At 43.9% G+C, this 14,184-nt stretch overlaps 1 protein-coding gene across 1 annotated transcript in view; it reads left to right on the top strand.

The window, feature by feature from the left end:
- JAG1 (jagged canonical Notch ligand 1) overlaps window positions 1-12,324 on the top strand; it is a 36,137-nt gene extending 23,813 nt beyond the window's left edge. Inside the window, exons 8-26 of the mRNA XM_085054007.1 lie at window positions 186-299; window positions 844-957; window positions 1,712-1,825; window positions 2,230-2,276; window positions 2,780-2,953; window positions 3,439-3,589; window positions 4,097-4,261; window positions 4,768-4,881; window positions 5,518-5,631; window positions 5,736-5,849; window positions 5,976-6,092; window positions 6,601-6,628; window positions 6,739-6,824; window positions 7,622-7,735; window positions 7,960-8,069; window positions 8,151-8,390; window positions 8,716-8,847; window positions 9,285-9,435; window positions 9,650-12,324. Of these exons, the coding sequence (XP_084910133.1) occupies window positions 186-299; window positions 844-957; window positions 1,712-1,825; window positions 2,230-2,276; window positions 2,780-2,953; window positions 3,439-3,589; window positions 4,097-4,261; window positions 4,768-4,881; window positions 5,518-5,631; window positions 5,736-5,849; window positions 5,976-6,092; window positions 6,601-6,628; window positions 6,739-6,824; window positions 7,622-7,735; window positions 7,960-8,069; window positions 8,151-8,390; window positions 8,716-8,847; window positions 9,285-9,435; window positions 9,650-10,107 (2,657 nt within the window). The 3' untranslated portion in view covers window positions 10,108-12,324. The remainder of the gene's footprint in view (window positions 1-185; window positions 300-843; window positions 958-1,711; window positions 1,826-2,229; window positions 2,277-2,779; window positions 2,954-3,438; window positions 3,590-4,096; window positions 4,262-4,767; window positions 4,882-5,517; window positions 5,632-5,735; window positions 5,850-5,975; window positions 6,093-6,600; window positions 6,629-6,738; window positions 6,825-7,621; window positions 7,736-7,959; window positions 8,070-8,150; window positions 8,391-8,715; window positions 8,848-9,284; window positions 9,436-9,649) is intronic.
- The last annotated feature ends 1,860 nt before the right edge of the window (window positions 12,325-14,184 follow it).

Here is a 14,184-nt window from a genome sequence, read left to right as displayed (position 1 = left end):
TGCTGGTGATGTTAGCATGGAAGGAGACTTCATGCAAGCCAGGAAATTCCTGGTTCTCACGGGAGCACAGTGCAGCAAGAGTAGTGATGGTGTGTCCAGAGCAGAAGTGTGTGGAGGAGGGAGCAGGGTGGCTTGTGGTGGCATTGCTGCAGCCTCTGCCATGATGTCCTTGTGTCCCTGTGCAGCGGAGCATGCCTGCCTCTCCGACCCTTGTCACAACGGGGGAAGCTGCCTCGAGACATCCACGGGATTTGAATGTGTGTGTGCTCCTGGCTGGGCTGGACCAACTTGCACTGATAGTGAGTCCTTTTCAGTGTTTATTCAAAATGTGCCAGTTTGCTGGTTTTAATCAGTCGTTCTAATCCCTCATAAACTTACAGGGCAGCCTGCTCAACCTTTCCCAGCCTGTGCATTGCTTCCTGGCAGACATTTATACCCCTGTGCACTCTCTTCCCCTTTTCTTGTACCAAGGTTTTTGTCAACTACCAGGGGAAGAAATAGCAAAAGCTTCTTGAAAGAAGCAGAATGTAGAATCTTTGTAGCATTCTGGCGTGTTGTAAAAATTCTGGTTTGAGGGACTTGCTGGATGAAAATATGACTTGCAAAAAGGCCACAGGGGTAAACTTTTCCCCTGTGCTTTGAACCCCCTTCTCACACTACTGTTCTCTTTAAAGGAGGCTTTTGCTGAAATCAAAGATGACCTAGAAATTCCAAGTAGAAGTCCTGTTGTCCTTCTGTTCCTCGGGGAAAACCCAAGTGGCAACAACCATTTATCAAACTTGTCAGATACTGCCATTGCTAATCTGGTAGTGGAGCTAAGCCTCTCCTTACTCTGCATTACAGATATTGATGATTGTTCTCCAAATCCCTGTGGTCATGGAGGAACTTGCCAAGACCTAGTTGATGGATTTAAGTGTATTTGCCCACCTCAGTGGACTGGCAAAACGTGCCAGCTAGGTAAGAACTGCTTTTCTCTTCATCCAGTGTTGTTCTGGAGCTGGGAAAGATAAATGCAAAGGGGTCATGGCCCTGCACTGGTCATGTTTCTGAGGCCTGTGGATGTATTTTGGCACATTGAAGATATTCAGTGTCTGTTTGCAGACCTGGGGTCCAGGACAGTGTCCAAGAGTGGTGTAGCATCCATCGCCTTGCTGCTGCATGCTGGCACTTGAAGGAAATAGTTAACCAGAGACATCCTTCAAACCAGAACTGCCCTGAAGTGGGGAGGAGGGCGCGTGTTGTACCTCCCAGTCCCACCCCCACATGTTTCTCCCATTAGCCTGTGAGAAAGTTGCTGTATCTCTTCAACCATGTCAACTCCTCCCGACCCAGGAGTTCACAGCTGGGTTCCAAAATGTGGATGATCTCACGGAGAATGAGCTGGCTGCATTCTTTACACAACACACTCATCGCAATGACCAGGCTGCAGCATTCCTCCTTCAGAACGCTCAGCTCAGATGTGTGTGCGGGGGCAAGTTACTCCTAATGAGTGGCTGGGTAATTGTGAAATAATTAGCGTAGACTGTACGTTCTAATTGCAGAGAAACTGAAAGAGCTTGAGAGGCTGATGTAGGATTGACTTTTGTTCGTTCAAGTCAGACTAATCCCTGCTGCACACTGCAAGTTCCTCTTAGCTCTAGAGGAACTGCTGGTTATTGCTGGGTGTGTGGGCTTCTCCCTAACCCCCTGAATGCTCCTCTTGGTTTTCCAGATGCGAATGAATGTGAGGGCAAACCCTGTGTCAATGCCAACTCCTGCAGGAACCTGATTGGCAGCTACTACTGTGACTGCATTACTGGCTGGTCTGGCCACAACTGTGATATCAGTAAGTGTCCGTACCCTGGGGTTTATTAAAGGCCAGCTCTTTGGGTTTATGTGCATGTGCCACTGAGTTCTAAGCTCAGATTTAAACACTGGGCAGAGCCCCAGCAGTTGATGTTTTTAGAAAGGGAGTAGTTGGTATGGAATGAAAATACACAATTTTATCAAAGTCATTAGCCTGTACCATAGCTATATTCTGATAAAGGGACTAAAACAATGATGTGAAGTTTTACTGCCTCTTGTAGAAGAATCATGAAAGGTTTCCCACCCATTATAATAACCTTATCTCAAGGAAGGCATGCAGGAAACTTGACAAAAGGTTTATCTAGCTGCAGTTTTAGAGAGACCTGAACTCTCTATCTAGTGTAAATATATTTTTACCTTCTAACCATGCTAATTTTATTGCAGATATTAACGACTGTCGTGGACAATGTCAGAATGGAGGATCCTGTCGGGTAAGCCATTCTTGTTTTACTTTGGTTTCCCCAAGACTTCCAACAGTAACTAAAACATTTGAGTCTAAGCACAAATAGTTGGGAAGATAGCAATTAGCTGTTATAAATTGTCATTTCTTTCAGTTGGGGGGAGGGCCTATGTCATGCTACAGCACTGTAAAACAGTAAGGGCAAAAAACTATGACTTCAATAAATGACTCATTTTCACTGCCAGTGTCACCAGTGAGTGAGCTGGTGGTTGTGCAAACCACCTTCTGAAATGTTGGCACTTCCCTTCAACCTGTGGATTAATGCATCCTGCCTGGAAATTAGGGATGTAAAATGGGACCCGGTCTGTGTGTGTGTGTGCATATGTGTGTGTGTGTGTTTGGTTTTCCCCCCTAAATATTTTTGCTCAGATGCAGTAAGGTGATTTTTAACTTCTTTTAATTTTTTTTCTTAACAAGACTATATCCAGAGGGAGGAAAAACCTTAACTCTAAACTTTTTTTTGTTCTTTCCCAGGACTTGGTTAATGGTTATCGGTGTATCTGTTCACCTGGCTATGCAGGAGATCACTGTGAGAAAGACATCAATGAATGTGCAAGTAACCCTTGCATGAATGGGGGTCATTGCCAGGATGAAATCAATGGATTCCAATGTCTGTGTCCCGCTGGTTTCTCAGGAAACCTCTGTCAGGTAAGAAGGCTGGGTGAAAGGCAGGCCCTCAGCCAGTGCCGTTTGTTCCGACGCTCTGGATCTGCGCACCGAATGCCTCACGTCCAGTGAAGCGTAATATAAAGTTGTACTTGATATCGCTGTCAGTCTGCCAAGAAAGTGCTTGATTAATATATATCGGGGGGAAGGAAACCAACAAACCCCTGACAGGCTGTGGAGGATTCTCTTTGTTAAGCAGACTGCAGGGTTTGCACGTCAGGCTTTGTGGAGCTCTGACTATTAACTTGAGCAGTTTAATATCGAGAGTTGTCTGAAATAGCGGCGAGTCGGAGTAAGCTCTGTGTGCTATGAATGATTCTTTGAGGCAGCAGATAAAAAGGTCAGATTCCACAATGTCAGCCTGTCGTGGTGAGGGAAAGCTATGATAAACCTCTTTCACTCAGCTTTCCCTCTCTCCCCTTCCCCCTCCTTCCTATTTCCCTTCCCTCTCTCCACACTGCTTACAGCTGGACATAGATTACTGCGAGCCAAATCCGTGCCAGAATGGCGCCCAGTGCTTCAATCTTGCCATGGACTATTTCTGTAACTGCCCTGAGGATTACGAAGGGAAGAACTGCTCCCACCTGAAGGATCACTGCCGCACGACTCCTTGTGAAGGTTTGTGTTGCCTTGTGGGTGAATGGCAATGTCTGGCAATGGTTCTTGCCCCACCCCTCGCTGGAGCCCTCATGAAGCTACAGCAGGGAAGTCACTGCTGGAAAGGCTGAATTTTGCCCTCTGCCTTAGGCTTCTCTTTGTGTGAAAAGATAAGTAATATTTGTAAATATCAGTTATTGAAAGACAGCATTATGTCAATGGGGACAGAAAACACAGGTAGCAAACAGCCTGATGCATTTATTCCAGGCCATGGATGTGGTCCAGCATCATCAGATAAGATGCTGTGATTATTTTATGCACAGTTGGCACAGTCCTTTAGTTTCATAGCAGCAAACATATTTGCAGTCTTAGGTTTATGGTTTCACTCGATGATCTTAAGTCTTCTTCAATCTAAGTGATTCTACAGCACAAGTGTCTCCTAAATGTCCATGGCTGGAAATGAAAATGTTGCTCTTAAGGACTCAGGTAGCATGGGCAATCCTCATGCTGGTCTCTGCTTTCCTGCAGTAATTGACAGCTGCACCGTGGCAGTGGCTTCCAACAGCACACCCGAAGGGGTTCGCTACATCTCTTCCAATGTCTGTGGTCCTCATGGGAAGTGCAAGAGCCAAGCGGGTGGAAAATTCACCTGTGAATGCAACAAAGGATTCACTGGCACCTACTGTCACGAGAGTAAGAGCTAAAAAGAGAATGTATTTAACTGTCCCCCACTCTTACTGGAAAAGAATTCCATCCTTCCCTCCCAGACCCCTTTAAGGTTCCTTCACTGTAACTCAGCGAACCTTGGAACTGCTGTAAGTTTTCATAGCCCTCTTGGGTGAGGCAGAGTGGAATTTTCTAGGCCTTGGGGAAAGTTCACAATAATGAACCCTCTGGCCTTGAATTGTATGTTTTTTAAAACCTTATATATACAAGGTCTGAGGGAGTTAATAGTGGGGTTCATCATGGATCTTAAGGACTCCTGAAATTTTTCTTGTATTTAATAGTGACAGGTTCATCACCTTGTGCAGTTTTTTACCCATTTTTCTTCTTGCTTATAACCCTTCCTCTCAAAAGCATATTAGAAATGGAAGTAGCACCAAACAGTCTGCAATAGGATGATGACTCCTAGTAGCTGTGTTTCTTGATTTTTGTTTTCCTCTTTTTTTAATCCTCTTCTCTCTTCCCAACTGTTGCAGATATCAATGACTGTGAGAGTAACCCCTGTAAAAATGGTGGCACTTGCATTGACGGCATCAACTCCTACAAATGTATTTGTAGCGATGGATGGGAAGGAACATATTGTGAAGCGAGTGAGTATCCATCCTTCAGCACACAGAAAGATCTCTTTGGAAAACGTTGGGAAGGAATGGCTGGTCCTGTCTTTAAGATGGCAGTGACCAATGCCAATAAACTGCATCAAAGGCTATGGAGGACCAGGTGTCCTTTCCACCAAGTTGCAAGCTTTTGTATTGGAACTAAGTCCAAATTACAAAGTTGGACTGGGAGTAGAACCTGGCTGTGCCACTGTTGAGTTTCCTGCTCTATCCTGTGGATAACATTCAGGAAGAAATCCTTTGCATTAGTAGATGCTGCTTTAGGAATGGCTGTCTGCATATCACACGTATATTTTGTCAGTCTCAGGAGCAGAAGAGGAGTGAGGGCTCCGCTCCCTTTCCCTGACTAACAGGGTAGTTTATGTAGTAAGCCTTTTCACTGCTTGTTTACTGAAACAAGATTACAAACAAAATTAAAACAAACTGGAGGAATGGGGTGAAACAGTCTTCATCTCTGTGACAGTGCTCGAAATTTTAAAATACTGACTGAAGTGTTTAATCCGCAGTGGAAACACAGGCCAAAATTAGGGATGGGTTATGCTTCTTTCAAGCATTGTGTTTGTCAATTCTGTAAACACCACTGAGCCTGTTTTCTCTCCTTAACATAACCAGATATTAATGACTGCAGTAAAAACCCTTGCCACAATGGAGGAACTTGCCGAGACTTGGTCAACGACTTCTTCTGTGAATGTAAAAATGGGTGGAAAGGAAAAACTTGCCACTCCCGTAAGTTCAGCATTTCCAAAACAGAGCAGGCGTGCTCTGATAGACTGCTTGAACTGACTGCCTTAAGAGAGCACCACTATTAAGGACAGTCTGGTTTCCCACAGGTGACAGCCAGTGCGATGAGGCGACGTGCAACAACGGGGGGACGTGCTATGACGAGGGGGACACTTTCAAGTGCATGTGTCCTGCGGGATGGGAAGGAGCCACTTGTAACATAGGTAAATAGCCTGCATGTAATCACCAGGAAGCAGATGCAGTGCTGCAGCTCTGACCTCAGCTGTTCCTCTTGGCTCCGACATGATGGCTTTCTAACAAGTGAGCGGCAAATGTTGTTTGTGTTACAGCAAGGAACAGCAGCTGCCTGCCAAACCCCTGTCACAACGGTGGCACCTGTGTGGTCAGCGGGGACTCCTTCACTTGTGTCTGCAAGGAGGGCTGGGAAGGACCCACATGTACCCAGAGTAAGTCAGCTCTGCTTGAACTCTTCCAGAGTGTTGCATGATGAGAACATGAGCTCATCCTGTCGCCCTCGGAGGCAAGATTGAAACCAGAAGGGAAAGCTTGTTTGATGTAGGCTTTAGCATCACCTGAATCTTTGTTTTTAATGACTTTATGTGATAGAGCCTTGACCTGGGCATGAGAAAGCTGCAAATGAGCTAAGTGGAGACAGATGTTGTCTTGTTTTCTCCTGCATTCTTTTTCTAAGAGCAGCTCTGTCTGCTTCCACTTTTTTCTTCCCGTTAGATTCTTTACAAGGATCTCTTCCTGTGTACATGTGTTCCACAATGTAGTTAACAAATTTTGTGGTACAAGCCTGGAATCAATTTAGTAGAGAATTTCAGCATATTTTTGTAAAAGTTGAGCTAAGTATAACTTGGGCATTAGGGGAAGTTTGATCATTCTTTACTGCCAGTAAAGTTGTATTAGCCAAAGTCTGCATGTGTAATGCTGTCTGTCTTTGCTTTGCAGACACGAATGACTGCAGCCCTCATCCTTGGTAAGTTTACTGTGTTTATCCTTTGTTTTTTTTTGTTGTTGTTTTAGAATGCTGGGTTCTTTTTATCTGTAGCAGTTTTTAATGTCTGTGCTGATGCCTTTTCTCTACAGTTACAACAGTGGCACTTGTGTGGATGGAGAGAACTGGTACCGCTGTGAGTGTGCTCCAGGCTTCGCTGGGCCCGACTGCAGGATCAGTAAGTGTTCAATGGCTCTCTGCCTCAGCTTTTGGCTCCCTTGAATCTTGTTGCAAGACAATCATCTTAATTGAGTTAAGTGGTAGATCAGATGAGTGATAGACATCTTGTGTCATCTCTGTCCATACGCAGATCCATAGCAGATCTGGAGAGGGCAGGAATCACACTGAAAATGAAATAAATTTAAAGTCATTCAGCTGGAGCTGAAACCTCTTGGTTGAGCTGACTGGGCAAAATGCTCTTTGGGACAGTCTTGCCATGTGTCAGTGTGGCCCAGGCTTCTGCTTGAGATGAAAGTGTGCCAGCCAAAAACCTTGTCAATTAATAATCCACCTCCAAGCCCTGAGGTGATGTATGCGCTTCCCTGTAATTTAATAATAATTACAGGTAGGAGGACACTTTTTTTAATAAGTCATGGAATAGAAGTCTCACAGCAGCAATACAGCTGGGAAGGGTTTAACATTGTCATCAGTTGAAGAATCTAGTGGGGGATAAAACTGGAGCACATCAGAGGAGAGGAAGTGTGTCTGTGTAGGAAGGAATGTGTCCTTGCCCTAGAAAGCTCAAGTAGCCACAGGGGTCAGGTTTTGATCTTTGTTAGTGCCACACAGCAGAAACGTCAAAGGACTTTTCTGAGCTTATACCAGTGCTGCAGGCAGGAATCTTATCTCCCAGTAGGCACTAGAAAATGAACATAAAGCTCTAGTAGGCAAATTTCTCCTATGTTTGCTTTTTCCCTGACAAAACAAAAGGATACTACAGAGTAACTATTCTATTTCCTCTCGTTCCCACCACAGATATCAACGAATGCCAGTCCTCACCGTGTGCCTTTGGAGCCACCTGTGTGGATGAAATTAATGGGTACCGTTGCATTTGCCCCCCAGGTCGCAGTGGTCCTGCATGCCAAGAAGGTATTCCAGATGTTAGAGCTGATCCTAGCGCCTGTAGCAAGATCTGTATAATTGCATCTTGATGGGTTTGTGGTTGTATGGGGCAGTTTTGGGAGAATATTATCTGTTGTTTTTTAAAGCAAGGACCTTTATTGAAGAAGCAAACTTAGTGGGAAGTTTAGTTGAACTTAAAAAAGGGGTTTTTGCCTGTTTTCAGCATACAATTCTGTTCAATGTCTCTTCAGTCACAGGAAGGCCTTGCATTACCAGTGTTCGGGTAATGCCAGATGGGACTAAGTGGGATGACGACTGCAATACCTGTCAGTGTCTGAATGGAAAAGTCACCTGTTCTAAGGTACAGCAGTGCTGTGGTTTGGGTTACACCATTTTCTGTCCTCTAACCAGTGGGTTCTTAGCAGTGTTCATCCTCTCCTAGGTTTGGTGTGGCCCTCGGCCCTGTGTCCTGCACGGCAAAGGTGCCACCGAGTGCCCTGCTGGCCACGCCTGTGTCCCTGTGCGGGATGACCACTGCTTCACCCACCCGTGTGCTGCCATGGGGGAATGCTGGCCCTCCAACCAGCAGCCTGTGAGGACCAAATGCAACTCAGATTCTTCCTACTACCAGAACAACTGTGCCAACATCACCTTCACCTTTAACAAAGAGATGATGGCCCCGGTAAGTAACAGCAGCTCGCTGGGCTGTGGCACGCACAGACTCACTTCCCAGAGTGTGGAATGACGTTTTCCAGAGGGAAAACTGCAGTGAAAGTTGACACTGCCTTATTATCAAAGAAAAGAAAAACCAGGGGATTAATACAGCCTTCCATCCTAAATGCTTTTGTGACTAGAGAAGAATAAAAGCTAGTTTGGAGGGAATTGCACTGCCTTTTCCCTTGAGAACCCTTACTTCAGGGCAAAAAAAAATCCCAAGCAAATCCTGTATCTGTGTGTTTGTGTGCATATGTATTTAAAAAAGCCAACATCTCTTTTCCATCCTTCAGGGCCTTACCACAGAGCATGTTTGCAGTGAATTGAGGAATCTGAATATTCTGAAGAATGTTTCTGTTGAATATTCCATCTATATTACCTGTGAGCCTTCCCACTTGGCAAATAATGAAATCCATGTTGCTATTGTAAGTATTCCTGGAATATTTTTAAATGTCTTAGTAGTTAATTGCTTGGATATATGTGCAACATGTGGATTTCATAAAAATCTTAATTCCTGGCTCTGTCAGCACTTCTTGTGGTTTAGTTTCCATCCTGATTCCTTTTAAGAACAGGAAAGGAATTCTGGTTACATGTGCATACCTGAAAGCTGCCATCTGGGGGCAACTGTAATAGGGGGACTAAACCATTTCTGTGTTGCGCTCTTGCTTTTGGGGGGTGTTTTGGTCTTTTTAAGGATGAGGACAAAAATTCTGAGTTGCTAGTTTCTGCTCTTTTGTTCTGTTTTGCTTCTTTATATATTAAAAGTAGCAAGAGCCTTCAGTGCCTGTGAAGGTTTATAAATAGGAGGTTCCCTCATGCATCTGATGTGGTGCTTGGTGTAATTGTGTGCCTCCTCCTGCAGTCTGCAGAAGATATCGGGGAAGATGAAAACCCCATCAAAGACATCACAGATAAGATCATCGACCTCGTCAGTAAGCGCGACGGGAACAACACCCTCATCGCTGCTGTCGCCGAAGTCAGGGTGCAGCGGCGGCCAACCAAGAACAAAACAGGTGAGCTGCCCCTTCCAAAAGCTCCAAAAACCATTCCAAAAGTTCTCTAAACCAGTGGTCTAACATGGTAAAAAGTCTGCTACCCTGCCACGCTCCTTGTGGAGAAAAAAGTGAAGAAACGAGGCTTAAGAACTGAGATTCATTTTCTCTGTAGAAAGGCCAGAGTGTCCCCCTTGGTCTGCAGCAGGACTAACTGCTCTCCTGTCTCTTGCAGATTTCCTGGTGCCCTTGCTGAGCTCAGTGCTAACAGTAGCCTGGATCTGTTGCCTGGTCACTGTGTTTTACTGGTGCATCCGAAAGCGCCGAAAGCAGAGCAGCCACACCCACACGGCCTCTGACGACAACACCACCAACAACGTGAGGGAGCAGCTGAACCAGATCAAAAACCCCATTGAGAAACACGGAGCAAATACTGTCCCCATTAAAGACTACGAAAACAAAAACTCGAAAATCGCCAAAATAAGGACACACAACTCCGAGGTGGAGGAGGACGACATGGACAAGCACCAGCAGAAGGCCCGATTTGCCAAGCAGCCAGCCTACACTCTGGTAGACAGAGATGAAAAGCCCCCCAACAGCACCCCTACAAAACACCCAAACTGGACAAATAAACAGGACAACAGAGACTTGGAAAGTGCACAAAGCCTAAATCGGATGGAGTACATCGTATAGCAGACAGTGGGGTGCTGCCATGCAGGGCCTTTGAGTATCATTATAAAGGCACTCAAGAGCTTGTAGTTCTTAAACTGTTGTGTAATATTTGAGTCTAAGGCTATTATTTACTTAGAATCCCTGTGTTAATTTAAGTTTGGACAAGCTGGCTTACACTGGCAATGATAGTTGCTGTGGTTGGCTGGAATACCAAGTGCTGCATTTCACATCTATGCAAAACTAGTCAAAAGTGCCCTCCTGTAAATTCAGCTGCAGCTGATCCATCACGGAAATGTTCCATAAGGTATTACATAGCCTTATTACTCTTCCTTAGTGTTCAATTTTTTTTTTCTGCCAGATGTTCCAATTTATACAGTTTCTTTAGAATAATACATTTTATTTATATTTATTGAATTTGAGTTTTTTGTATATTGGTTTTATCGTGACGTACAACTAGTTCTGTATTTGAAAGTGCCTTTGCAGCTCGGAACCACAGCAACTATCAAAAATAAGTTTATTATTTATTTTTTTATTGTATTTTTGTTGGGGGCGGGTGGGGGGAACTTGTCAGCAGTTGCTGGTAAATGAAGAATTTAAAGAGGAAAATGTGTCAAAAATAGAAGTTTGTATAGATATGTAAATAATTCTTTTTTTATTAATCACTGTGTATATTTGATTTATTAACTTAATAATCAAGAGCCTTAAAATATCATTCCTTTTTATTTATATGTATGTGTTTAGAGTTGAAGGTTTTTGATAGCATTGTAAGCTCGTGGCTTCTCTATTTTGAATTTATTTTCTTGTTACATGTTGCCTATATGCCAAAACTGAGGTGTTCTAAAATAGTTTATTTTTAATAGGATGGGCTTTCATGCCTTGATGCTGGTTTTTGTACAATGTCAAACGTTTGAAACACCTTCCATAGTATCACTTTAAGACTATTTGTAAGTACTGACTGAGGCAGTTTAGAAAATTAGACTAGAAATTTTTTTTTGCTGCTTTAGACTTGAAAACCGAGTGACAGGCAGATAATCTGCTAAGAAGCAGTTTAAGGGAACAAAACTGAGCTATTACTTTATGTAGATGAAATGTGAGTGGTTGCATGTAATTAAAAATATCAAATTAGCGTGTGAAGTTGGAAACACAGCAATCTTATTTTGTAAATTCTAATTATTTTTTTCTCACCATGAATATGTAATACTGAACCACTTGTAGATTTGACTTTTTTTGTAATCTACTGCATTTAGGGAGTATTCTAATAAGCTAGTTGTTGAATACTTGAACAGTAGAATGTCCAGTAAGATCACTGTGTAGGTTTGCCATAGATTACACTGCCCGCCTTAACAAGTGAGGAAATCAAAGTGCTATTACGATGTTTAAGATCAAAAGGCTTATAAACATAGTCATCTCGGTGGTTAACCACTGAGATCATGAAGATACCTTGTATTGTGATATTAGTGTTATATGAAAATGCATCTTTGATGTGTTGTTCCTGGCAATAAATCTTGAAAAGTAATATTTATTAAATTTTTTGTATGAAAACATAAAAGAGCGTGGAGATTATTGAGCTTGGAGGCACTCCCGGCCAGTCAGTTGTGCAAAAGCAGGGGCAGGTGCTGCTGGAGGTTTCCAAGCCCTGCCCCTGCCTTTGGTGGAGTCAGTTTTTTGTTAGATGACTACACGTTCCCCTCTGGCTCCGAATGGCATTGAAGAGGTTTGAGAGCAGCATGTCCCTGGTTCTCACTGCCGCTTGGCCCATGGCCCTCCATGTGCTCCTCAGAGAGAGAGGATGGTGTGACTGCAGTTGTGCAACGAGTTTACCCTGCACGGGCCAATGAGCTACCCCCAGATAGCAACCCACTCTGAGTAGCTAGGCGAGATCCAAAGTGCTGACCTGGATGGGAAGGAATCCATAGATGATGCTGATTTCTAATGGGCAAAAAGCGCTTTGTAAAGCAGAAAATAAACTCTAAAAGTATTCAACACGACGGCGTTGAATGCTGAACTGCTGCTGCCCCTCCCACCTCAGGGCAGGGGTGGCTGGCTGCCTCAGGGTCTGCTCTGGTTTTACCATGTTCTGATGAAGCTGCAAAGTTGTTCTGGTAAGAGGCTACTGCAAAGCTGAAGGAACGATTAACTCTGTAACAAGTTCATTGAAAAATAGTTAAACCAACCTGCTGCAAGGTTGGGCCTTTGCATCTGTATTTGTTTGTAGTAAATAAATATTTTATATACAGATTGCTGTGATATGAATACGCTGAACGCTTACAAAACCTGAGAGTGAGAAATACTTTCTTCTGTGCTTTTTTACAGCTGTCTAAAAAAAAAGGATAAAATCTAAACAGTGTTATTTTTTATTTCAGAAGATTTCCATCGAGGTTACACTACTTTGGCTGGGTGCTGCTTTTACTCTTCACACTCACACCACACAGTGCAAGTACTGGAGCCTCTTTCGTTTACTGCCTCCTAAAGGGAAGTCAACAAGATTAGCTTCAGCTGACCACTTTAATAATTCCTCATCAAACAAATCCCTTGAGTATTTATTTCCCTTTGTTCCCTGACTTCGAAATCTGCAATAAAGCAAACACGTCATGTCCAGAAAAGCCACTTAAAGATAATAGAATCTTCCACCTGCCTCCAAAGGGCAAACCCAGGCTCTTCCCTGACTGCTTTCCCATACTTTTAATGTTGAATTAACCATCTTCCTGCTGTCTGCTCTTCACTGGGGTCTCAAATTCAATGATAGATACCAACCACGTCTTCCACCAGGCTCAAACATACATGAATTTGTAGGGATTTGTAAGAGTCTGCCTCCTATTAAGCAAAAACCCAATACTTTTTGAAAAATACAGCTTTTGCTATTTCTGGGAACATGTTTGTCAGGCTTCTTCAAAACCTACTGAGACAATTTCTGGTTTCAGACTGACTTGATCATTTAACAATGTGTACATTTAGTGATAAAGATGTTTAGGTCTCTGAAGACTCAGTGAAAGCAAAACCTGGGTTCCTCAAGCTTCAAAATGTGTCAAAAGCTCTGTGCCCAGAGTTAGTTATTTACTTCCTGCCCTTCCTGTGCTCTGAAGTGCTATATGGACCACGCAGAGGTTTTGTTACTGCAGAGCTCCTCCACGCACACCCTGCTTTACCCCATTTCCCCATGGCTTTTCCTCATTTTGTTGCCACCTCACAATATCAGAAAATTAGAATTGTGCAATTTGTACAGGGGGCAGGAAGACAATTCTGTGCAATTGCCATAATGGTATTTTTAATTAATCCTCCTATCTCAGTGGTAGCTCCAAAACTCACACAGGTAACTGTAACACAAAAACAGTCCTCCAAAGCCCAGATCCACCGCCAGGCTGGGGGCTGGTCTGTGAAGTGCTTTCTGTTGCCATGAAAATAAATAGAAACATGAAGTTTAGGGCTTCCCCCTTAGAGTACCAACAAGGCACATTTATTTTTGTGGAAATCATACTTTGCCAGTTCACACTTTCACTACTCAGGGCTAAGATACATTCTGTTTGGTCAGAAGTTTCCTGCTGTTAGCATGTGTTTGTTCTTTGGATCCTTCTTCATTTAAGAAATGAAAAGTGTTCTTCCTGAGTTGCCAATTAAGCATAGGAGCTTTAAAGTAAAAATCAAATCAAATTGAATCAAATCAAATCAAATGCTCCCCTTAGCACTCTGAGCAGCCTTCGCTCTACCTACAGCTAATTGAACCTGCCAAATCTGGGTTTGGTTCAACCTGAGCTGAACACAGCCACATCAAAGCTCTGCACCTCCGCATGGAAAGAGCCCATGTTACGTGGAGGTACCTGGGAAAGGTGCTGATGGTGCAGGTTACATCAGCCTTCACACCAATAGATTCATGTCACTGGGAATGGCAGCCTTGGGAATGCTCCTTCTGCTCTGCTGACAGGACCCAAGGGCAGCTGGCGAGCACCGGGAGCTGAAGCCCCTCAGGCCAGGAATGTGAACCAGGCTGGGGCCCAAACGTGCAACCTGCATCTCCAGCCATGTCCTGATGAAACCACTTTCCCTTGCACAGACACACCTGTTCTCACACTGGCTGGCACACCTGCACAGCAAGAGTTAAGG

The sequence above is a fragment of the Lichenostomus cassidix genome, chromosome 3 (assembly GCF_008360975.1).
Source record: "Lichenostomus cassidix isolate B80296 chromosome 3, HeHo_3.0, whole genome shotgun sequence".
NCBI classification, from domain to species: Eukaryota; Metazoa; Chordata; class Aves; order Passeriformes; family Meliphagidae; genus Lichenostomus; species Lichenostomus cassidix.
Note: the sequence above shows the minus strand (reverse complement) of the source record. Positions and strands in the feature narration are given on the sequence as shown.